General features: G+C 42.5%; 1 protein-coding gene across 1 annotated transcript; it reads right to left on the reverse strand.

Moving 5' to 3' along the window:
* Positions 1-21,368, reverse strand: DFNA5 (deafness, autosomal dominant 5). The gene is made up of 10 exons (XM_009865270.1): positions 21,322-21,368; positions 20,641-20,871; positions 19,686-19,878; positions 10,359-10,530; positions 9,171-9,291; positions 4,773-4,961; positions 2,750-2,877; positions 2,448-2,634; positions 1,038-1,111; positions 1-231 (listed from the first exon to the last, which is right to left on the reverse strand). The coding sequence occupies exons 2-10, from the start codon at positions 20,849-20,851 to the stop codon at positions 1-3; spliced, it is 1,506 nt and encodes a 501-aa protein (XP_009863572.1). The 5' UTR covers positions 20,852-20,871; positions 21,322-21,368.
* Between the last annotated feature and the right edge of the window lie 2,892 nt (positions 21,369-24,260).

Raw genomic sequence — 24,260 nt, forward strand, 5'->3', positions numbered from 1 at the left:
CTACACATTCACGCCTAAAGCATCAAACCCATACAATGCAACATAAAGAACAAGCGGGGAGAATCGCGGTTCTTTCATAGTTACAGCTTTTACAGAAGACTCTGTCATTTCCAAATTAATGTTGGATGAAGCAAACAGTCTTTGCACGACATCAAATCTTCCTCTGTCCGTGAGAGGAGCCACCAAAGGGCTGCTCAGCGCCACACTGCCGTCAGCCGAGGTGATGTTAGGCTGTTTGTGAGAAAGAGCAAAAGGCAGTCGTTAAAAAGGTTTTCCAAGCTGTGCTGTTCCTGCTATGACACAGCTTGGTTCCTGCCTACAAAACCAGGGGAGAGCTTACCAGGCAGCTGCAAAAGGGCAAGATCCTCTTTACCGTTAGCCTTCATGGGTAGGATGACCTCATCCAGAACCAAAGCTCTGTGACATCCTTTAAGGAGAAACACCTCTCCTACCACGTCTTTTTCCCTGGTTTAACTTCTCTCACTGCATGTCACAATCCTCACTCTTACTCCAAGTGAACAGCAGTGTTTCCCTTGCTCCTATATATTTAAAGTTTGTTACTATTAATTTTTGTCAGTGAGCTTAAAAAAGAAAGCCTAGCCTCACCCCTTCAGCAATTTCAGTGGCTGGCCTCAGAGCTTCAGAACTTCAGCATCTGCCAGGGCCCCAAGCACTGCTGCTACCACGGTGAAATTTGTTTCCTAAAGGCAGGTGATTACTGTTACTGAGACTTTAAAATGGGCTACTGAGACTATGAGTAAATTAAACTTCCAGCTTGTTACAATTTTCTTTTGCACGCAGCCCGTGAAATCTCCCCAATACAGAAACATTTTAGAAGTTCCATATGCACCTGCAGTAAATCACCTGCACTGGTTGGCACTGTCAAGTCCCTGCCCTTGCCTAAGCACTGCCTACAACTGAAATTCGCACTGAGCTTGACAGCTTCTTTACTAGACAAGAAACACGACCAGGCAGAGAACACAGACCCTGCTGCTGCTGGGGCCCGCGCGCTGCACCCTCCCATCGTGATTACTCACCAGACAACACAAGGCTGGAACAACCTGAAGATCACAGCAAGCCCGCAGCAGGACAAGAGTGTAATCAGAGAGCTCTGTGAAAGAAATATTAAAAGGGAAAGATTGTTTCCAGCGAACCCTGCAAGAGGCTAGAAAAGGGGACCTGCCTAACCCCAAGCTCTGCTATAAGCTTCTGCTGGGCAAAGAGCGGAGCTGCATTGTGGAGGCCCATCTGCAGGGTTGGCATCTTGTGAAACCGAGGCCAGAGACCAAAGCGATTCAATGCCGCGAGCAGTTGTCACAAGTGCTCTGCTGGACCTTTGGAAGAGGCTGATCCAGCCCTTCCCTGCCCGCTTCCCAGAGCGCAGATTAAAATGAGACAGACCAGGGGTACAAGGCCCACACTGACTATCTCTGCCCTTGAGAAAAGGCAGCTCATAGGAAAGGAGATGTCCTCCCTATCCTTCTCGTCTCTTCCCCGTGCATTTCACTCCAAGTCTGCAGCCTGGAAGCCTGGATGAATGATTTGGGCCTTGAGTAAAACAAGAACCTCTGTTCTCAAAAACCCATATGAGATGCTGACTTCAGCAAAAGCATAACTGGAGAGGAATGACAGAGCTCAGACTGCCTTGGGGCAGGGAGATGGGCTAAACGATCCCTGTGGCGTCCTTCAACTCTGTGACTCAAGGCTGTACCTCCTAATAAAATCAACAGGCACAAAACAGCTTTTTTCCCATTCTTGATCCAGCTATATTCATGCCTGGACACTGGCAGCAGACATGTCCAAAGCTAAGTGACGATGCGACACACTCAGGAAATGTCAGGAAATTCTTTATATATGAGAGAGGATAGAAAAGCCAAGGAGGAGTCTGTCTCGGCCTTTGCAAGTAGCTCTTAATTAACACTGTGGTACCAACTAGACTGTGGGCACGGCCTTTGTTTGACATTTATGTTTAATCTCTGTTTTCAGGAGCTGCAAAACAACCCTGCAATCGCAGTCTCTCTACATTAAATTCAGTTTTGCTAAATACAGTTTGTACCTCAACAGTAAGTAGTCACACTGAAGACAACGCCTAATTTGGAATTCTCAGCATTTAGGCGGGAAGAACTCCGGCAAGCAGTAAGAACACAAACTAGGCTGCCAAACTGGAAATGGCCACACTCAGCAGAAAGTAGAGTTGAATAATCTTGGGGGAATGTGTCTTTTACAAGCAAAATCTGTCAGCGACTGAGCACTCGATTTAGTTCACAGTCAAGAACACTAAGCATGGTATATGAAACCCATAAAAAGGAACAGAAGAAATGATGTTCACTCAGCTCACCAACTGCTCAGAGCGAGCCATAAATGCTTTAACACAGAGGGAACTTCTACAAGAAAAATTGGGGGAAAAAAAGAAAAAAAAAGGGCTCTTCTCTCCATTCAACACGTACCAGAGATAGCACTGATGAGGAGGTGAGCAGCTGAGAAGAGTTCTTTGTCCTGAGGCTGATATTTCTGCACCATCAGCTCACTCTGCAAACTGCACCCTAAGAGCTGCAACAAGTCAGCAAGGTCTTGTTGTTGTGCAGGTTTTAACTCCCTCAGATCTGGCTTGTCCCCTGTGCAGATATCATCTAACTGGAAGCAAAATAATAAGTAAAACTGCTTGAAAAGAGAAAAGTTCAAGCAAAGGAGATTGCTAGCTCTCTCCTGAAATTACTTTTAGGACACAAGCAAAATTTCTTCATCTTACCACGTCCTCCAGGGCCGTGACCATTTCTTCCTTGAGCAAGAGTTCACAGAGGGTTTCATACAAAGCTCTTTGCTTGTCTTCCGGCAGCTTCACAAAGGGCTGGAACTGAGTCTTCAACCGTGACAGATCTTTCCCAAGAAAGCAGCAAAAAGTAAAACTAAGTATTTCTACACAAAGGCCAGCAAAGAGAGTTAACCCTTTGGCTCTGCGTTTCATAAGCTCACCTACCACCACATCCTGATTCCCATCGGCACAGGTTTACGAGGCAAAGCTGGAACACACCTGATGACATTTCCCTAAGGAGCCAATAAAGTATCAAGGAACGTTCTGTTAACTGAACTAAGCATATATTAAGTTTCTCACTTGAAAGCTCATCTCCAGAGCACATTCACTGATCAGGCAGAAGGAAGGGTTCGGCTCATAACTTCCCTGCTTAATCTAGGGGGTCACATGGAATGACAAAGTAGGAGTCTACACACAAATTTAAAGTTCCCGTTGTGCTCCTAAATTGTTACTGTCCTCGTATTTCATCAGGTTCGTCAAAAAATTACAACACTTCACCCCTGACCTAATTATTATTACAAAAACAGGACAAAAATCTCTTCTTGACTGAAATACTGGATCCGTTACAATGCATACAGCACAAGCAAGTTCACTGCACTTCGTTCCCCACAATTCAACTACGACACTAAACCAAAATGTTTTATGTCATCAAATTAGCACTTTGCTACAGGAAAGTAAGTTTCCAAGTCAATAATGCCAACCGCAAGGCTGAAATGTGTTTTTCCACATTCCAAAATATGGGCATTGCAGGCGTTCTTAACCTTGTTTAAAAGAAATTTCCCTTCATGTCATTCTGGTCAAGAAACAGGCTCTCTCTTTAAAAATGCCTTTTATAACTAAAAATTACTTCACTGGAAAAAAAAAAAACACCACAGGAAAAAAAAAGGCCCAGCCACAGGCAGATACTTTTTGTACCTGATGCCCTTCTGTGACTGTCTATACAAATAACAGAAGAGGAAATTTATTGTAAATTGCTTCAGTAGAAATGGGGTTTTTTAATTTTTTTTTTCCAAAAGACATTTCAGTTTAATTAGTTAAAAGAAACCTCCAAGCCTCTTAAGCAATAAAGGCACAAAGGTATGTCAAACTAAAAAAAAACAAGAACAGTGGCACAGCGCTCTTGAACAAATAACTGGATTCGATATACACAAGGTTACTCCTTTCAACCAAGTCTACACTGGAGAATGACAGAGTTTATTTCAGGATAACAAATATCTCTTCTGGCCACAGTTAGTCTATTGAACAGCCACGAACAAAGGGTGAAGTTTGGAGATAACAAAAGTGATGCTCATCATTAGAATGAGCTGCAAGAACTACCAGAACTGATGAAAAGTAAAGTGTATTCTGAGGCCTTGATGTGTTTTCCCTTTTTCCATTCTTCTGGTGACAATCCTGCCCCTTGCTACAATGAACAAGTTGTGTCTGGCCCATTACACCAATTCGCACACTTCCACTTAAATCACATTTTAATTTCGACAGCCTTAGTGGATACCACAGATTTCTATAAAGCTTCTCAGAAAATAATAAGGCCAAGTGAAAGCAGAGGAGATGTCTTTCGCATCTGAGATTTAAAATAACCTGTAACTTAGAAGCTTCACTGGGAGTATTTTCCAAATTATGAAAATATATTTTCAGACACCCTTTATGACTGAAAGCATAAATCATCACTGATCTTATAAAGCTTATCTGGCATGTAATAGAACCAGGAAAAACCCCTAATTTTGTAAGATTGTATTTATGACAAAGGGATTCAGGACATTCCTAGAGGAACAGTCCACTGCAAAGACTTACTGTAGAAGGAAATTTTTCTATTCTTTCAGTGCATTACCCCAGGAGTTCCTGATCAAGGGCTATCAAAATGACGTAGCAGAATTTCTTAAGTACTATTGTACCAGATTATTTCCTCCTATCGCGTTGCTTAGCTCACTGTAATAACCACGTAAAGCATTTCTGGCAATACCTTGTCTCAATACACTTAAAGCAGCATCACTGGGAACGACGTGTTCGACCCCGGAGTACGTCTCGTTATCAACAGCATCTGGCTGATAGAGAAACGAAGCGTCTCTGAACAGTGCTGAGTGGGGATAAGCTGAGCCTTCTGCGCTCGCTTTTTCAAAACCTCCTTGCTGATCATCTAGCAGACAGAATTCTGCAATTAGAAATCCAATTTAAGAAAAAAAAAATTAAAATTAATAACATATAAGAGCAATTACCAAATGAGACGCTAGCTTATCTTGTCTGGTGCTCTTGCATGTGATTTCTCCACGTCTCATCTCTCCTAGATGGAGAGGATGTGAATGGTTACGACAGATGCGAATTTGAGCGTTGCTGCTGCCCCAACACTTGGTACAGCGCGCGCAGACCGAAGTCCTGCCGTGCTGCTGCCAACTACAAAATGTGACACCGGCTCCTGTGAATTCAAGTAACGTAGACAGGAAACAACATGAAAACTTATGACCAACACCGTAAGCCTGAACGCTGCGAACAAGAGATGCAGGCAGGAATTCTTTGCGTTTTCTGCCAATTAAGAGGGGCCAAAGGATCCACTTGGGACGGAGACACGAGAAAGCACTTTCTGAGATTCTTAAGAACCCTGAGAGTCCCTTGCAGAGCTTCTTCTGGTCATGGCACTGATCAGCTCCTCTTTTCAAGCCATGCCACAGGTCCATCCTCAAGTTCTCCAGGTGAATGAGAAACTCTGAAAATCAGAGTCTCTGAAAGACTTCACCGGGACCTGTTCACTAACAGAGTCCCTCTGCAACGTGCTGTCTCTTTGCAATAACTTCACGGAGAAAATAACACCCCTTGGCTGGATCACACTTTCTGCCTTGTCTTCAAAAAGAGCACTGGCCTACCTCACCCAAACAGGGCTCCCAATTTCCTGCCATGCCAGCCCCCAATGTGGTGAAGCTAAGGGAGTCCTGGAAGGAACAGGGAGCCTCTGTAACGGTTATGCTGAAAAAACTGGAATATCGAGTTCTGTGCTTGTGTGTCTAACATTGTGCCCCAAGACACAGAATAATCAGTCTTATGAGTATTTTGATGATCTTTTATGGGCTCAAATGCAAGATTTGGAATTGTACCGCTGGCACTCGGCAGCAGGTCTGAGGAGAACGCAGGCAGGCTAGCAAAAGAAACTCAATTTTAAAATAATACCTGACAGCAAAAGGGAGGAGGGGGAAGTAACTAATCAAGCACAGTGCTCACATGCACCAGGCACAAAACCTAAATATAACCTTCCTGCAGTTGTAAGGATCTGTCGTACCAAATTAAGGACATTCAAAGCAGATGAGAAAGCACGGAGAGCACTCCATCAGCAAAAAGCTTCTTCAAAGAGAGAGCAGACGAAAAGAAATCTCTGCCACAGAGAAAGACGACAGAGACCTTTATGCCTGCAAAACCCTTCGCAGAGAAGAGCGAGCTGCTGAGGAGCAGAACACGATTAACACAAATTATAGATCTTCCCAAAGCAACAAGACTCCAGACCATGACGCCAACTTGCTCGTGTTCCTTCCCTTGATAACAATGAGGCTTTCACACGAACCCCCCAAGGAGGAAGATGGTGCTAATAAACTACCCGACGCCCCCTAAGGCAGAATGATGCTAAGTAAGGGAAATCAATGCACAGCATCATGTGAATAGTTTTAAGAGATACAGACCCTGAAAGTATTTGTATTTTTTATCTCACTAACTGTGTCATACTCTAAAAAGAAAAAAAAGGAAAATAAGTGAATGAAAGAATATACATAATACTGTGATATTTTCTGTATTGAATTCTATTACGTCCATCGATGACAAACCTCCAGTAAGTGCAGTTACATCCTGTTATTCAGAAACATTAACAAAAGGGAAGAAAACCAGAGATCATCAATTAAAGCAGTCAAAGGTGTGGAGAAGTTGAAAGGATTAGGACTGTTTAATTTATAGACAAATATTTAAGTAGAAGCAAGTCACACATACATAGCAACGAACAGAATGAGGCAGACCAGCTGGGTGCTACTATAGCTCCTGTTTTGTAAGGCAAGAACAAGAGGACTTGCAATGAAACTTTAGAAGTGCAGAGCCTTTAACAAGAACAGGTTTTACATGTAGTGAAAAATTAGCCTGTAGAAATCTAACAGAATGATTACAGGAAAACATTATGGTAAAGGGATCAGAAAAGGATTAGACTTTTTTTCATTTATTTGTAAAAATGTCCAAGCATGTCCAGCCAGATTAGCCAGAACATTTTAAAGGCAGTTTAAATACCATTTTTCCTTATAGGATAACTCAAGCACGATCAATGGCAAATAAAAGAAACAAAAATCCCCAAACTTACATGCACCTTATTCTGTAATTATCTGTGAAGAAAATCCCATTATGTTACACCTGCTACTGGTTACTGTCAGTCTCACGCCAAAGGGCTACATTAGTCTCTGGATTAATTTCAAAGGCTATTTTTATTTCCATAAGCAGACACTGATCATTGCTCAGATATTGCAGGTTAGGCTCCATCATACTTATTCTTACTGGCAAATCCCAAATTTTGTTGCTAGTTCCTCCATGTTACTTTCTCAATGACAGCCAGGCAAGGGAAGATAGCACAAGTTTTAAAAAAAAAAGGCAAGACAGAGACTGTTGGAGATAAAACATGAAACAAGCTGTGCTGGTCTTGAAGCTTAAAAGACATAACCTTAAATGTGAAAAAAAGAAGTGAAAAAAGAAGAAGTGGAGAAAGAAGCAGAGAAATACAGATCATCAACAAACCCACGTATTATCATCTAGAGCACATAGGAATTTCTACGTAGAAATCCCGTAGCAGGCTATCAGCTACACCCCTGCGCAGTCAGACAGCCCTCACTGCACCTGATCACTGCAGCACAGCTCCATCATGTCCATGAAGTCAATGCCCTCTGCTGGATCTCCGTGTTCAGCCCACGTCAGAGCAATTCCACATTTCCAAAGGTTTTTTTACAGGTTATGTGACATTTACTTATATTCCTGAACGTACAAGACTTCCTTAATATCAGAAGCCATTTGAAGGAGAATGATGGAGAGTATCTTTTGCATTTCTTATCCAAATAAAGTGCATCCTAGATTTAAATCTCAACTGCAATTCAATTATTTCTTTAACGTATCTCCCATTTCTCTCCACATCAGTCCTTTCCAACTTCCAGCTCTACACAGTCCACCTGACTTATTTCCTTCTTGCATAACATCGCCAGAAACCTCCGTTAGGTCAGGGAGTTTAACTGAGGATAGACAAGAAAGGAAAAGCCAAGTGATTCTGCAGAGCAGTGTTACTACTATGCCCAAAGCCAATTTCAACATTTTTTTTTTTAACTTGACACCTGAAAGTATTCGACCTGAAATCAGTAAAGTCTGACCAGAAAACACGGCAAGGACAGTTCTGCAACCACTCTGAGAACAATCTAGATAAGGAAGTGTAAAACAGACCAGTTCAATTTCAGGACCTACATTTTATGAATAATTCTTTTCTTAACACGACTGTTGTCTAAACACTGCGAGCTGACTGCCGATTTATATTCAGTTCCCTCTCCCTGCCAATAGGTGAAGGCAACAGCATGGGCTGAGGGCCAGCTGGCTAGAAGCAAAATTGCAGAATAAGACAAAAGTGATTTTTCAGTTTGGGAGACGGCATTCGGAGTACTATGTCCAGTTTTGGGCTCCCCAGTACAAGACCTGACATTCACACAGAACAACCTAGCGAACAGCCACCAAGCTCGCTGGGGGCTGGAGAACACCATGTATGGCAAGAGGCTGAGAGACCACGTTTGTCCGTTCTGGAGGAAATAGTGCTGAGGGAGAACCTGATTCCTGTTTACAACTACCCAATGGAAGCATGAAGAGAAGGCAGAGCCAGATGCCTCAGTATGATGACAGGACAAAACACAAGAGACACAAAATTAAAGAAAAGGAAATTGTCGTTACATATTAAGGGGGGAAAAAAGTTCACCATGATGGTGGTCAAACGTGGGAACAGGCTGCCCAGAACGGTGATGGAATCTCCATTTCTGGAGACAATCAAAACTTTAACAAAGATAAGAGCAATCAGATCCAACTCTGAACTTAGATCAAACTTCAAAAGCTGGCCCTACCTTGAGCTGAGGCTTGAGCTAGATGACCTCCTGTACTCTCCTGAAACCTCAGTTATTCTCAGTTTATGATTTATTCAAAGAAGTGAAAAAGCATTACTGAATCAGAAGAGCAGCATTTCATGGCACAAATCACGATCGAGGCAATGGAGACAATACAACATCATCACCTTCGTACACAGGGAAATGCAAAAACCATTGTCCAACAGACAGCTCTGTCCACAGCTGAACGGTGTGCCACAGAAAATGAGCTTTATACTTACCAAACTGGCCACTCTGCTTTATAAACAGTTCAATTACACCGTAGGCAATAGTGGTTGCAGGAGGAATTTCAAGGATCACACTGGAATCCTTCCCCATACTTCCATCTTCACTCACTGAAACCTAGAGGACAGATTTATTCACCGTTTACCCGATTTGGCTGTTGCGTAGCTTAAACACAGAATTAACCAAGGGGGCAAAAAAAACAGAGAAAGAACGTGCCTTGTTCTCCACGTTGTCTAACTAAAGCACACATTACGTGTATAATATATGAAAGAAACTAGAAGCACAATGCGAGGAGCCGCTCTGAAAGGCTCAGCTACCCTGTCCTAGTACAAAGTTGTGCGCCAGGCGCAGCTTTTGCCACACGTAAAACATTGTGTCACCAAGAAATGGGCACCCACGTCAGTGGTCTGCCCTGCCTGCCACCCTGACAGCCCTTCTGCCCAGCTGGAGACTGGTACCGGGAAGGTGACACTCCCAGCAGAGAGCTGCTGAACTGCAACCCCCAGATTTCTACTGGAGATCCCGTGTGCACAGGGGCGATTTATCTTGAGGTTTAAAAAAAAAAAGAAAAACAAAAACAAAAAAACCCACAACCAACCAATCAAAACCACAACCAACAAAAACCAACCCCCTCCCCACCCCAAACCCAAACCTTACAACGAATGAGTGTGTTTTTGACTCAAGTCATGGGAAATATTTCAGATACCCTCATCATGCTGTTCATCTCCACTCCCAAGATCGAAAACAAACAGCTTCTCAATAGATATTAAAACTCAGTAGACACCACAAACATTTCTGATTAATGATTACTTGGGTTTTCAAATAAATTTGCTTTGGCAACACTTTTTACTTTTCAGTTTTCACTGAATTGTTACAGGTTTATGTTCTGCTGTAGACAGGAATCTACACAGAAACTGAATCACAGTCTGACAGCACTGACAGGGAAGCCACATTTCAGGCTCACACTAAAAGATGGCATCTTCTGCCGCTGAGACAATGGAAGAAACGTTCTGCCTTCCTGAAGTTTCACAACTAAGCAGTACAGTGAGTTCAACTTGTTAAGGAATAGAGTTTAATGTGCAAAAGAAGTGTGAAAATACTGAAGTCTATCTGAAGAAATCGTATTTTCTTCTCAGATAATCTGCAAATGTTCTATTCCTTGCACATTTTTTAATAACTGTTACCTTTACTATTCTTGCGCTGCATCCTATCACACCGCTGATTTTTTCTTCTGTCTGGATATGTTCAGATATCGTGCACTTCTGAGTTGTTATTATCTTTTCTCTCAAGATGCACAGCACTTCTCGTTTTCTTTCTATTACTTGTTGAAGTAAACTGCTGCTTAGCTTTATTGTTCTGAGAAAGACATCATTACCAACATAAATACTAGAATTGAGAAAAAACATTTTCTTAATTGCTTGAAAAAGCTTTTACTTTAAAAATAACAATGGCTTTTGTATGAGCAGTCTCCTCAAAATTAGTATGTTCTCTTTTGTTAATTGGTAGCAGCAAACATCTGTATCCCACAGTAAGTCCCAGCACACGTACGGAATTCTTGATTCCTTACTCTGAGCTAAAATAGCAGTTGTCTGGCTACTTTCTAAGCAAAAAAGAAAAAAAAAAACAAACAAGGGAGACCAAAAGACAACTTTAAATGTCTGGTATAATACAAAAGCACTCAGCCAGGCTCATGGACACTGGACTGAATCCTCTACTACTGCAAGCTCACCCAGCCAGGGCGGGGGCTGCCAGCAAACCTCTCTCTTCCAAATCTTGCGTTGGGACAGCATAAATCAACAGGTCGTATCCTGCAGTCTTTACTCCAAAGAATTATTTCAACCAAAAATTACCAGGAAGTACAAACACCAGACCTGTGCTCACGGTCTGTATTATGAACTCGCTGCAGCCTAGCACAAATACTGCCTACATTTGGCGTGCAACACACAGCAGTAAGACCTGTAAGAGCGTAATACCTAGTAAGGGTGTAATATAACGTTACCCACACACCACAGAGCTCTGGTTAGAAAGAAAGAAGCTGCAGCCAAGCTGCTGGAAGTCAGGCAATACCCAGCAAGGGATCTTCCAGTCTCCTCAGTGTCTCTCTTTGGAATCAAGCCCCTTGTTTTCCTAGAGTAGTTCATGTTTTTCCTCTCTCCTACCTGACTAGATCAAGTCCCACTTCTCCTCCCTCCTTCTCATTCATCTCAGCTTGGTCCCACAGCCAGCCAGCTCACCAGCCCCACTTCACGTGACTGCTCTGCTATTTCCACCCTCGGGTGACACCGGCTGTTCGTGGCTCCCAGCCTCAGCCTTCCCTCCTTCTCGCAGTTCATCCTTACCGCACTCCAGCTGTTTGCCCAAACTCGGACTCACTTATCTCCTTGTCACCACTCAGTCCTGCCACCCCATCTCTGTATGTCCTTGTACCTGCTGCCCGTGTGCCATCAGGTGCTTGTCACCAGGGGAGGTGACACGGGGCTCCTTCGTCCCAAGTGCTGATGTCCAGACTCACCCTGGACCAGGGCAGCTTGAGGAAACCACCACTAGGACCACCGGTTTGACCTTCGAAGGCCCACATGCAGGCAAAGGGGTGCCCTGACAAATTCTGAGTCACCAGAATTTCTCCTTGAGGGATGAACAGCATGCTCGGAGAGCAACGCCTCCACACCAACCCTCACAGCTCCCCAGGGATCTGTTTCGGTGGTCACTTACACCCTGGACTGGCTGAGTGGGACCAAGAACTTCAAAGGGCTGGATGAGAAAACACAGAAAAGGTCTCATGGAGTTTGGAATTGGAGAAGGTTACTGAAAAAAACACCTGCTACGAATTCTTGAGGTATAACCTCACAATTTTACCATTACTGACCAGGACTGTCAAAGTCAAAAGAAAAACTAACTGCGGGATGGACCTCAAAACTCTAGCCCACACCTCCAACTTCACAGGTCATCCCTGCTGTGAGTGTTTAAATGCTGCTGGAGGTATTTCTAAAGTTAAGTTCTTCTTAGAATGAGAAGAAGAAAGTGAACTCCCAGAAACAAAATAAGCAGATTATTTTCTAAGGAAAAGATGACAAAATTCACTACCTCATCTTCCGGGGTGTTAGAAGAGTTTCTGGTAATAGTTAAAGCAATGTCTACTTAATCAATTGTGTTGATTATATTAAACCTTTGCAAAATCCTTGTTGGAGGTCGTCAAATGAAATGTTTTATTTTCTATGAATAGGTAACTCTAACAAGATTAAAAGGTTGCTATCCCTGGCTCAAGTTATTCAGTCTTTTCTCCTCTCTTTTTCTGTAAATGGCTATTCATGGGCCTAAATGGCAATTCCCCAAAAATATGACAGAGAGACATGTCTGACTCCACTTTATTTAAATTGAGATATCTCCACTTTTAATTAAAAAGTTTCAGATTTATTAGATTCTAGAGTTTTGGATTTATGTAGTCTGTATAAGTCTGAAGTCAGCTTAGTTCTTTATTAAATTAAAAATATCCAGAGGCAATTTTTGATCTCTGCAGAGTTACATGCTTATATGAGAGTTCAATCAGTTGGAATGAACTGTCTGAAAAACTTAAAGTTGATTGTTTAAACAAGGGAAAGAAAATACTTCTGAGGCAATGCAGCAGCCACTAGAAAAGCACCCCAAAACATTCCTGAGATTATTAATATAACTTTTTTCTTCTTGTGCAAAGCCATGCTTTATGCTCGGAACACAATGTATCTTTGGATTAAGCAAAAAGTTGAAGAAATCTCAAGCAATCACAAACATTGCTGCTCTTAGAAGTGCCTGTCAAACCAGAGCTATTAATTATCATAATAACAGACCCTCAAGCCTATCACATACTTCATCAACAGTTATTTATGGTTCTGAAGAGGTTTGCTAAGCATCTTGAAAATACAAATTAATGCATTAAGAACTTGCAATATTAACACCTGACCTAAGAAACCACCAAGAGGGACTACAATGAAGAAGCACAAAAGCAGTTTGTAGTTTCCTTTCATATGATGTATTTTCTGCCTGTTCCAACTCACCAGATATCCCCAGATGTTAGAACAAAGGAAACAGATCAGTAAAAAGTAGAAAAACACAGATTAAATAGAGATTTGCAGTTCCTGAGCACTTGTTAACATAAGAAGCATATAGAATGTGATCTAACCCTGTACAAATGAATGGCCATAATAATTGAAGAGACTTTTTTTTTTTCCATCTAGTTCTGCAGCTCTCTGCCCGAGGTGGGGCCGGCTCGGACCCGCTCATGGCCCTGGCTTTGAGCTTCAGACGCAGAACTGACAGCAGAGAGAAAGAGTCAGCAGCCACGGGCAAGCCCCCCAAGAGGCACAGGAAAGAAGCTTCTGAGGCAGCGCTGGACAAGCAGGCGCAGCACTGGAGGCCACGCGGGGCCACTCATGCCCCAGGGGCCCAGAGTGAGCTGCTGTGGTTCCTGATGCGACACCTCGTGGGCACCGAGTCTGGGAGGTGACCTGGGGTCCTCCGCACAGAGCTGCACTGTGTGACACGGGCACTGCCCAAGCCTCAAGTGACTCCCGTGGGACACGTTCAACTGCACAACTGGCAGAACAGCTCTCCTCTCCCCTCTTCAGTTTGGTGAGTACCGGATTCAGAGCTTTGAAACACATACCCTTAACGACAGCTACAAACACCTTTCCTTCAGGACAGCACAGCTAAACGCCCTCCTCTCGGCTGCCAGCACTGAACTTTCTATCATAAAACCCCCTCGCACCCCAGGGGCGTGTGTGGGCACATCGCGAGCTATCACCCGGGCACACCCAGTGGAAGGCAAAACCTTCTGCCCTTCTCAGCGACTCGAAACGAGACAACGTGAGGTAAGCAAATAACCAGCTTATCTAAATCATCACTGAAAACAATCATCAAGAGCAAGGGTTAAAGTGTGACAATCAGAGCAGGGCTTAAAGTACTGCAGGGCAACGGCCGCGGAGTTTGTGAGTGTATTTTTGCAAGAGCTGAACTCATCTGCTAGCATAACATTCGGAATATCAGGGCTACATCTGAGTAACAAGAGATGGATGAGTTAAATCCCTGAAAATACATGCATGTGGGCACACAAACTGCATTGTGTTTGTTTATTTTACAGGTCATGTTTCAGAGCTTTTCTTTCTGTTCTACAACCATCACTCTTACCATCTCGTTTGCCATCCACTGCACAGGAGAACTCACTGATCTTGAGTGACCTGTACAGTATCACTGTACTCCTTCCCACCTTGGGAAGCCGAGCTGAAATACTCAAAATACACTATGTAAAATACAATGAGATGCTGGTTTGCTAAGTCCCATTATCAACACACAGAGTATGAGCCTGTGTACATAAAGATCATTTAAAATATAAGGATTATGTCTTTTTTGTTTGATTGCTTTGCTTAAATAATCTTCCCGAGGTCAATGATTTATTATGCTGGAAGCTCTGTATGACAAACATGAACAGAAAGGAATTTCTTTGAGCTTTGGTCTCACTCTCTCCACATTCAATTTAAATAAACACTTCCACTCTCCTCTAATGCAAAGGCTTCCTTCACTTCTATTCAACTCTTTTCCTCTTGCATGAGGAAAGCAGTGGAGACTAGACAGGCACAAAGGCAATTTGCTGCAGACTGGAAGCAGAAAGAAGGGAGAAAGGCAGAAACCAACAGAAGGCAGAAGAAAACAGACAACGCCTGGCAATGAGGCAGGTTCTCACAGCTAAAGGAGAGAGCAGAAGCCTGCTCTAAACCCCACAGCTGAGACGGAGGGTCTTTCCTTCCAGCACAAAATCTCTGGCAATAGGCACGGTGGCCCACACTCACAGCCTCACCCAAACGCAACTTCTTCCATAGCACCCACAGAACAGACTTCAAAATCTCTCTCCCTGCTCGGTCAGAACTCCTCAGCTCGTTTGGCCTTCGCCACTTTATTTATAATATGCAATCGTCTGATGTCTTCCATATAAATGCTGCTTGCTGCACTGCAAGCGCCTTCATCTAGCTTTGTTCCTTCTCTAACAGAGAACTCCAGAAGAGCACAGCAAAGTAAAATCCACTAGACCTCACCCTGCCACTTTCCACAAAGCACAGCCACATAGTATTTCTTTTGTTAATCTGTTTCAAACATAACCTCTCTGACCTACTTCTTACCGTCATATCAGAACACAGTATCTGCTATAGTCACCTTATTGATAGCATTTCACAATTTTCCCTACAGACCATTACTTCACAGAACATCTTCCCCAAGATAGCTGAGACTTCTGAGAGTGCAAATGACAGACAGTTCCTCTATTTTCTATTTGGTATCCTTCTTACTTTTTAAATCACAGACATACATAACTGATTCTTTTTTCAATCTTGTCTCATAACATTCTGTGACTTCATATTACCCACATAGCACCTTTGGTAGAAAGCTGTACATTTTCCAAATCATACACATAAATGCTCAAGTTTTGAAGAATAAATAACAAAGCGGCTGAACTTCCACTGTCCTCAGATTAAGAACACGCATTTAATTTTGTCTCAATGTGGACAACAACTGAATCAATGAAAGTGCACATTAAAGTGTAATATGCAACAGGGAAGAACATCTTTCAATCATACCAGAGTATACTACTACTAACACCCTGGTTTTCTAAGATGCTATCACAGAGTTAGGAATCATTCACCTGAAATGATCTAAGTGGGACAGGCAAACTTTTCTGCAGCTGATGTGAACTGACGTGACTGGTGCTACTTGGTCCTATTTCTCCCTGCTGCCATTGTCCTCTCACAGTTTCTGTTTCAATCACCTAACAAAACTCAGTGAAATAGTAAAAACAAACAAGTGAATCTGTTAATCTGTGAGAACTACTGAAATTATAACCTCCTCACAATCCTTTTCACTGGAGGGAAGAATATAGGATGGTTGGGGTTGAAAGGTCATCTGCTCAAGCAGGGCTACCTAAAACAGGCTCCCTAGGACCAGGTCTCCAAGAAGGAAGACCCACAACCTCTCTGGGCTACCTGGGCCAGTGCTCGGTCACCCTCACAGGGGAAAAAAGCATTTCCTGATGCTCAGACAGAGCCTCCTGTGTTTCAGTTTGTGCCCACTGCCTCCTGCTCTGTCACTGGGCACCACTGGAAAGAGCCTGGCTCCATCCTGTTGGCACTCTTTTTTCAGGTATTTATACACATCGATGAAATCCCTCGAGCCTTCTCTTTTCAAGGCTGAACAGTCCCAGCTCTCTCACCCTCTCCTCAAATGTGAGATGCTCTAGTCCCTTCATCCTCACCATGGCCCTGCACTGGACCCTTTCCAGTACGTCCATCTCCTTGTACTACGGAGCCCAGAACTGTACCTGCCCAGAGCACTGAGTAGCAGAGGGGAAGGATCACCTCCCCCAACCTGCCGGCAATACTCACCCTAACGCAGTCCAGGACACCAGTGGCCTTTTCTTCAGTGAGGGTACATTGGTGCCTCATGTCCTCTTTGGTTTCCACCAGGACCCCCAGGTCCTTTTCTGCAAAGCTGCTCTCCAGCCAGTGAGCCCACAGCAGGCACTGGTGCCTGGGGCTGTTTCACGTGCAGAATTTTGTACCTCCCTCTGCTGACCCTCGTGAGGTTCCCACCAGACCAGCCTGCTGAGGCCCCTCTGGATGGCAGCAGAACCCTCTGGGTGCATCAGCCATTCCTCCCAGTTTTGTGTCATCAGCAAACTTGCTGAGGTGCACTCGTCGACCCCATCACCCAGATGACTAATGAAGATGTTAAACATGACTGGGCCCAGTATGGTTCCCTGGGGTACACCATTAGCCACCGGCCTGCAGCGGGATTTTTGAACCACTGATCAATACCCTCTGGGCCCAGCCGTTCAGACAGTTTTCAACCCACCTCACTAATCCAGCCCATACTCCGTCAGCTTGTCTATGAGGATCTTAGGGCAGAAAGCACTGAAAGCCTTAAAATAGACGATGGAATATACTCTTAAATCCACAGCATTCTCACTGAGTTAAAGGCACGGGACTCTGACCCAAAATCCGTGTGTTACAGTACTCTGTGAATTAGCAAGCACAATGTAACATGAAAAACAAGAATAATGTAAAATTAAATATGCCCCGTTTCTATACCTAAAAGCGCCACTTAACTTTATATTGCATATTATGTTAGTGTGTTCTATATTTACAATGTCATTTCTTCTGCAAATCAGGAAGGATCTCACCTTGCGTCCTTCAGCTGTCACCCCTTTACAGAAAAGGGGAGCCAAAGCAGCATCTGGAATCTGATTAAAAGGTCTGTAGGACTTTCCTTCAGAAGGTTCACAGAGCAAGTGACAGGAAACCGATTTGCTGTCACTCAGCAAGTCCAGCTTGCTGAACCTTAAAGACTCGCATGACTTAGTTTAGAAGGCATATCAGCTTTTTTAGTTTTCTGCTATTTATCTGCAGCTTTGACTTAAACAGCCTAACAGAAGAACATTTTAAATTGCAACTTAATTAGGTTATATGCAGAAACAATAAGCAAAACAGTAATTGGTCAAACAAGCACAGGCAACCTACGTCATTAACTGAAATCAAGAACACTCAGCTGACTCTCATCTCACAAGGACTGATGGGTAAACATCCTCTTAGCACCATAATGTTAGTGATCTTTGGAGGCAAAACTTGTAGGCACCAGCACTCTTGAATGCTGAATTCCTGAGTTCCACACACTGCTCCATGAACAAGACAAAAACTAGAAGCCTGGACACAATCCATCATAAACCACGGAATATTTATGAATGATTAACTGGAATTTCATTTGTAAGGCATTGCTGCAATTGCCAGTGAGCCTTGGCATTATGCTGATAAAAAATAAAAATTCTGCTATCCTCAGCACTTTCAGTGACCCAGCAGGAAGACTGACTGGATATCAGTTACACACTTTCCATTGTAAGCCTTTTTAAGCTATGAACATCTTTTCTATGAGCAAAGAATTAGCTCCTTGCATAAAGTGGCACACACATTAACCTCATTCATTGTTACATTCAGATCGGTGCAGAGCTACTGATTTTCCACATTCAAGAGACAATAACTTACTTTCAATTGTTTAGTTACATTCAGGATTATGACCCCGAGATGTGCTGAAGTAAATCTAATTCACTAAGGAAGGATTATTTGTTTTAATAGAGTAGATAATTTATTGCAACAAAACTAAGTAAAAGCTTACTGACCTACACAGAAGCTACTCTGGTTTGTTTTTCTATAGGACTCTTATCAAGTATTACAAACAAGATTAAAAACATTGACTGACACTGTTTTTCTGATACTAGACACATACTAGTTTTGCAGGCCTGGTACACACATTTAGCCCAGTATTTTGTGCTTTTAATAAGGTAGTTAGTACAAAAATAGTAAGATGCCTTACTATCACAGAATCCCAGGTTGAAAGGGACCTCAAGGATCATCTGGTCCAACCTTTTGTGGGAAAAGCATGGTCTAGACAAGATGGCCCAGCACTCTGTCCAGCTGAACCCTAAAAGTGTCCAGTGTTGGGGAATCCACACACTTCCCCAGGAGGATTACTCCATTATTCTAAACTCATTCTTTAGACTAAGTTTCTTGATTTGTGAATGCTCATGACAGAAAGAACAGCAGCCACCTGTCACTGTGAAAATGGAGAATTGATTATTTCTAGAACATCAGCGTATCTAAAGGAAATTTACACCACTTCTGATAACTGATAATTTGCACTGATAACAAAAACCTATCATCTTCAGAGCAAAGGCTGTTAAAATGCATTATACCACCTGCTAACAGATGTAGGGTACAACTCTGCCACAAACCAACCATGCTCGTCTCCCAGTAGTCACGACCTGCAATACAGAGCAGACCCCAACTGCCAGCCGGCTGCCAAGCAGGCTTTGGTCCATGACTGCCTTATAGTGCAAGACCAAATAAATCCGATTCCGAGTAGGACAGGTAGTGTTGCACATCTTGCAAAATTAATGTTAGAGTTCCCCTCAGCTATTACAGTGTATAACAGTGAGCAACAGATCTATAAACTCCGTTTTGTGCAACTAGCAGAACACGCACTGACTATGCTATTCCTTCAAATAATCCAACTTTCTAGCACACTTGCTCACATACATGAAAAAAAAATTATAAAGCGTCCTTATAGAAACATCAGTAATTCTGAATTCCGTTTCCATAGCATTTGTCCAGTAACACAGAGAAACCAATCCTTTTTTTTCCCAGGTCCCTGAAAGAAAGTAGGATTTGACTCTAGTTCCATGTGGTAATTCATGCAAATAAGTAAGACGAAATTGCAGAGAGATGGTTTTAAAATGAAAATGTTAGATCATCAAGCTTTCAAATTCTGGAAACTTTCATTTTTATATATATAATTTATCACCTGAAAATGAGTGCTTACAGAAAAAATAACTCTCAAACTACGGCAACACTACTGAATCAACTGATCAGTGATCACAGCCGGCCCAAGCATTTTCAGCTCAGAAATCTTCCCTGGCCATTACAACACTCACATTACAAACATACCTGTCCTTGACATCTTTCATAAGCTGCTGCAAGTCAATCTCCTGCTTCCTCAGGTTTCCAAATGAGGACTGGTTTTCCACATAGCCCTTCCCTCCAGCTCCCAGGCTGATCTTTCCAAATGACGTTTCGATACTTCCTTGAACAAAATCTTCAAATTTCCCCATGTATTTTGCAAAGTCAGACTCCACAATTACTAGGAAAGCAATAAAAGTAATTTCTACCTGTGAAAAGAAGTGCTGAAACAGTCCTGAAGCAACTGGAAAAACAGAAACTTACAGGAAATACGACAACTTAGCGAAGGTAAGGAACAGTATGGAGCAGGGCAGCTACAACTAACATCTAAACTTAGGGACTTAAATTGTGAGAAGCCCAGAAACATGGGATTCGCAAATCGTTAATCCTAAAACCTGGTCAGGCCTGCTGCAGCTGGATGAAGAAAGAAGTGCAAGAGTCAATCGTTTTTAATGGTCTGTGCAAGAGGAAAGGAAACAGTAGCAAAACTTGCTTGTCCTTGCTTGTGCAAGTATCTCCTGGGCTACTACCATCACCAAGAAGACACTCCATGCAACGCTTTTTGACCTGGAGCTCAGTAAACTTTCATGCTACTATCACATACTGGAATCCCCCAAAAATATTCTAGGGGAGCTCCTGTGGCTGCAGACAGCACTGCTATTAAACAGGAGGACTGTACGGCTTGACAGCCCTCAGCGCTCTATTTCAGTAGTCTATCTATGCAAAATGTTATTTATTTTAAAGAAAAAAAACCCAAATGTTATCACTGCTTTTAGTTAAATGACTGAGAATTAATGAAGTGAGAAAAGATCCAGTCATCTCATTTCCACGGATGGAGAACACTTCAAAGAATTCCCCTGAAAGGAGCCCTCTAATAACATGACTGAGAATAACAAAAAAGACTATTATCTGCAATAATAGTCCTGCCCAAGTACGACTTTACCTGGTTTTATCGGTTCATCTTCGGTAAGCACATCACTCAGGGTGACTGTCAAGAAATGATATTTGGGCTTCTGCCAGCACCAGAATTTCCTCCTCTTTGTAACTAAGCTCAGAAGCTGCAGCTTGTCTGAGTCGTTCAAGTGAGAGACAGGGATCAAGTCACCTCCACCACCAGTTTCTCTCACAAAATTCTTCGTTGCTTTTGCAAACATCTTGGGGAATCAATTCAAGCCTGAAAAAGAAATATATCTGATTTTCAACAACTACTTTTGGAATGTATAAATATTTACACTGTCACTTTAAGAAGTTCTTCATAGTATTGGTATCGGTGCAGGAACAGCTTGTGTTTTCAGCCCATCTTCTCCGCTCAAGAGCTGGGAATCACGACACTTCAAACCACTTACTCCACAGCCAAAAGATTTTCACAGTAACAGACAAAAAGAATTTTAGTTAAAATTTTAAAGAAGCAACTGTGAACAAGGAAAGAACAATGTACTGCAAACACAATAGGCAGGGCTTAAACATTACAATAATAATGCATGAAATTCATGAACACACAGATAACAAAGGAAAAAATAAATGTATGAGAAAACAAATATTCCAATCTACAGATTAAAAGTTCCTTCAAGGAACACTCACAGGTAGTTAATCTGTTGGGCAAGAAAAAGCTTACACAGCTTACCTGAACTTCTAAGAAAAAGCATCTAGTAATGAGCACCCTGCAGAGACTGGCTGAGATGAGAAGAGCACTGGTACAAGGGCCGAGGATTTCTGCCTCCCCACAGAATCCTTCTTTTATTACCTAACATAAAGTTATCTTGCTCCATATAATGTAATTGGGTATTATTCATACAAATTATCTTGACCTTTTTAGTAGTGAGTAAACACATGTAGGGATAATAACAATTATTCTATAAAAAGCAACAAATATTTGTCCTGGTATCGTTGTGACTAAGTTTTGTTTCTGAACCACATCCCTGGAGACTTCTAATTAATTTTTTTTCTGAACCTTTTACCTTCAGTATTTTCCAATTATGTATTTTCCATTAGCATAACTACAGCTAAATTGAACATATGTTATTTGCAATTGTTACTTATGTCTGCTAAACAGCTACATACATTATCTTATCCTAGCTTTTAAATGTCTTAAATTGAAAAATATTGGCATCTCTTATTGCATAAGGTTTTCTTTTTCCAAAGCAACACATTTTTCCATAAGGGAAACTGGATGAACTCACAGGAGAAGCGGTAAAAACAACCATTCATAAGTGCTAAGCACACAATTCTAACAAACTAATTTTTGATAGAATATTTTTTAGTTTTTCAACTCTAGTGTTATTTGAGCTAATGACATTTCCAGCACTCGCTCTGAATCCCCCGGCTGACAGCGACTGAAAATTCTAAGATGTCTCAGCTGGGTAACCACACATTCGTGACTAATTACCTGTCTTGCTCCACAGAGATGTTAGATTTGTCATTTACAAATACAGATCAGAGTACGTTAAAACAGACTTCAAACAAAAATTGATATTGCAGTGGGCATGCTGGACTATTGAGAGAAAATGAGAAATTGAGTATATATATTAGTGGTTGAACCACTGGCTCCCTATTTTAGTATGAGTTGGAGAGCAGAGGAGGGAAAAAACAAACCTTTCTGCATATGGGAACTTACTGTTTTTTAGCTTTTCCCAAATCCCATTTCAGATAACATTTCATGCAGTATTTACCAATTCACATTGAGGTACCTACCTCCTCATGAAAGCCCTACGGCCTGCTCCTAGTTCTCCACATAAGCAAGAAAAGGGTGTTTCCCAACAACACCTGCATGGAAAAGGTTTGAACAATGTAAAAAGTCACATCGTGTTTCACTGAAGAGTCTTCTGGGACTTTCACTGTAACCAGGACTGGAACACACCTGCAGCCCAGTCCCAGCCATACGCACTGGGAATATTTCCACTGACTTTCTTGTTCTCTGGCCTTATGCTAAACTCTGAACTGAGACTGATTCTTTGCATTCTAAAATTTCTCCTCCTTAATTTCCCTGGGTTTAATCTCAGTAAGAACAACTTTAACAGTATGAGCAACGCTGCTCCAGTGCAGAACTAAAAAAAAAAACCACCAACACCAAAAAACAAATTAATCCCCCAACAACCAAAAAAACATTAGTTTTCTTTTCCCATTAACACCACTCTTCAAAACTTGTGTTTTGTCTTAACTCCCAGTCACTGTGCTTTTGACTAGTAAAAAGGACATCCAGGAAAAAGCACAGCGTGCTTGTGAGGACTGCTGAGACTCACCACGCAGGAGAGATGGGACTATCTTCAGCCTCAGAACAATAACATCATCTCCCACACTTCACTGAGCTGGGAAAACCTTTGCAGGGAGCGTATTTGCTGGTGCAGCTGTACCTGGAAAGCAAGAATACTCTGTACAAATTCCCATTTATGTCTCTTTGGATATAGTGTCTTTAACACATATTCCAAAATGCACCCAAATATCTGGTTTCGCTAGGTCAAAGAACTGACAGAGCAGTTGACTTTGGCCAACATCAGGGAGTTAATGCAGCTATCAGGATCAGCAGGGTCCTGACTGAACGGGCATGGAGCGGTTACAAACACAGCATTAAAAAACCTCTGCCTTTGGAGTGTCTTCCTCTGGAAATTTTGTCAAAGCTGTGCTTGGTTTTGTAGAATTAAAAGGGAAGATACCAAAGCTGGTAGGAAAAGCCTGTCAGAGTGAATTCACTCTTGCAGATCGATAGCTAAGTGTGAAAGCTGAAAAGGAAGAAGTACCTTCCTTGCCTACCGCGAAATTTAAAATTAGCCTGAGCCTGGGCTACAGGTGGATTATTCGATCAAGGGGATGAGATTAAGTGAAGATATTTACAGCAAGCTTATTGTTTAATTAAGCAAACAAATCCTACCCTGCTTCTTTCCTTTGTCACAGCTCCCTAACTCAATACCGTTGGACATTAGATCCAAAGAAACATGTTATGAGTAATCCGTGCTAACCTTTGTCAGCACAAAAACAAAGTCTCAGTGTCTGCCTGGTGTTCCTTACATTCTCTATACACGTACAGTGTCCTTTAGAAAAAAGGTTTTTTCCCTCTTTAGCATAAGACTACTGAGCACACCAGGCACTGTAGACAGGGAATTTGGGAAGAGGGTAACAATCGGAGAGCCAAAAGCCAGCACATCCCTCGCCAACCGCAGCTGTAAGGAAACACGGCCCCTGAGGGACACGGATGACCCGGAGGAGCTGCAGTGTCAGAAGAGCTGGGAAGGGTTAATCTGCTCTAACGGCCTTTGCATCCAAATGGAGTTGGCATTTACACCCCCGGGCAACTACAGCGTGGAAGTGGTGACCAGCAGGTCACGTGTTTTATTACCAAACCTTAACAGCTTTTACCTCCTTTCTATAACTTTAATTTGAAAAACAGCCGTAAAGACTAACGTGCAAAGCCTAGCACGGCCATTCACACAACAAATCTCAACCCAACAAACTTTACCCCTGGGCGCTGCCGGCTTTTGTGCCTCGAGGACTCCGCAGCGCAGGTGGCTCCAGAGGCCCCAAGGCCGCTGCCCAAACCCAGGAGCGGCGGCTCAAGGGGCCGAAGAGGGA

This window comes from Apaloderma vittatum, unplaced genomic scaffold (assembly GCF_000703405.1).
Source record: "Apaloderma vittatum isolate BGI_N311 unplaced genomic scaffold, ASM70340v1 scaffold5522, whole genome shotgun sequence".
In the NCBI taxonomy this organism is placed as follows: domain Eukaryota; kingdom Metazoa; phylum Chordata; class Aves; order Trogoniformes; family Trogonidae; genus Apaloderma; species Apaloderma vittatum.

Excerpts from the sequence above, each read along its gene's own strand:
- DFNA5 (XM_009865270.1), bottom strand. The coding sequence starts at position 20,851 with ATGTTTGCAAAAGCAACGAAGAATTTTGTGAGAGAAACTGGTGGTGGA. Across the intron at positions 9,292-10,358 it reads GCAGCGCAAGAATAGTAAAG|GTTTCAGTGAGTGAAGATGG; the intron begins GTAACAGTTATT and ends TCTGTCCTCTAG. Across the intron at positions 4,962-9,170 it reads AAAGCAGAGTGGCCAGTTTG|AATTCTGTCTGCTAGATGAT; the intron begins GTAAGTATAAAG and ends TTCTAATTGCAG.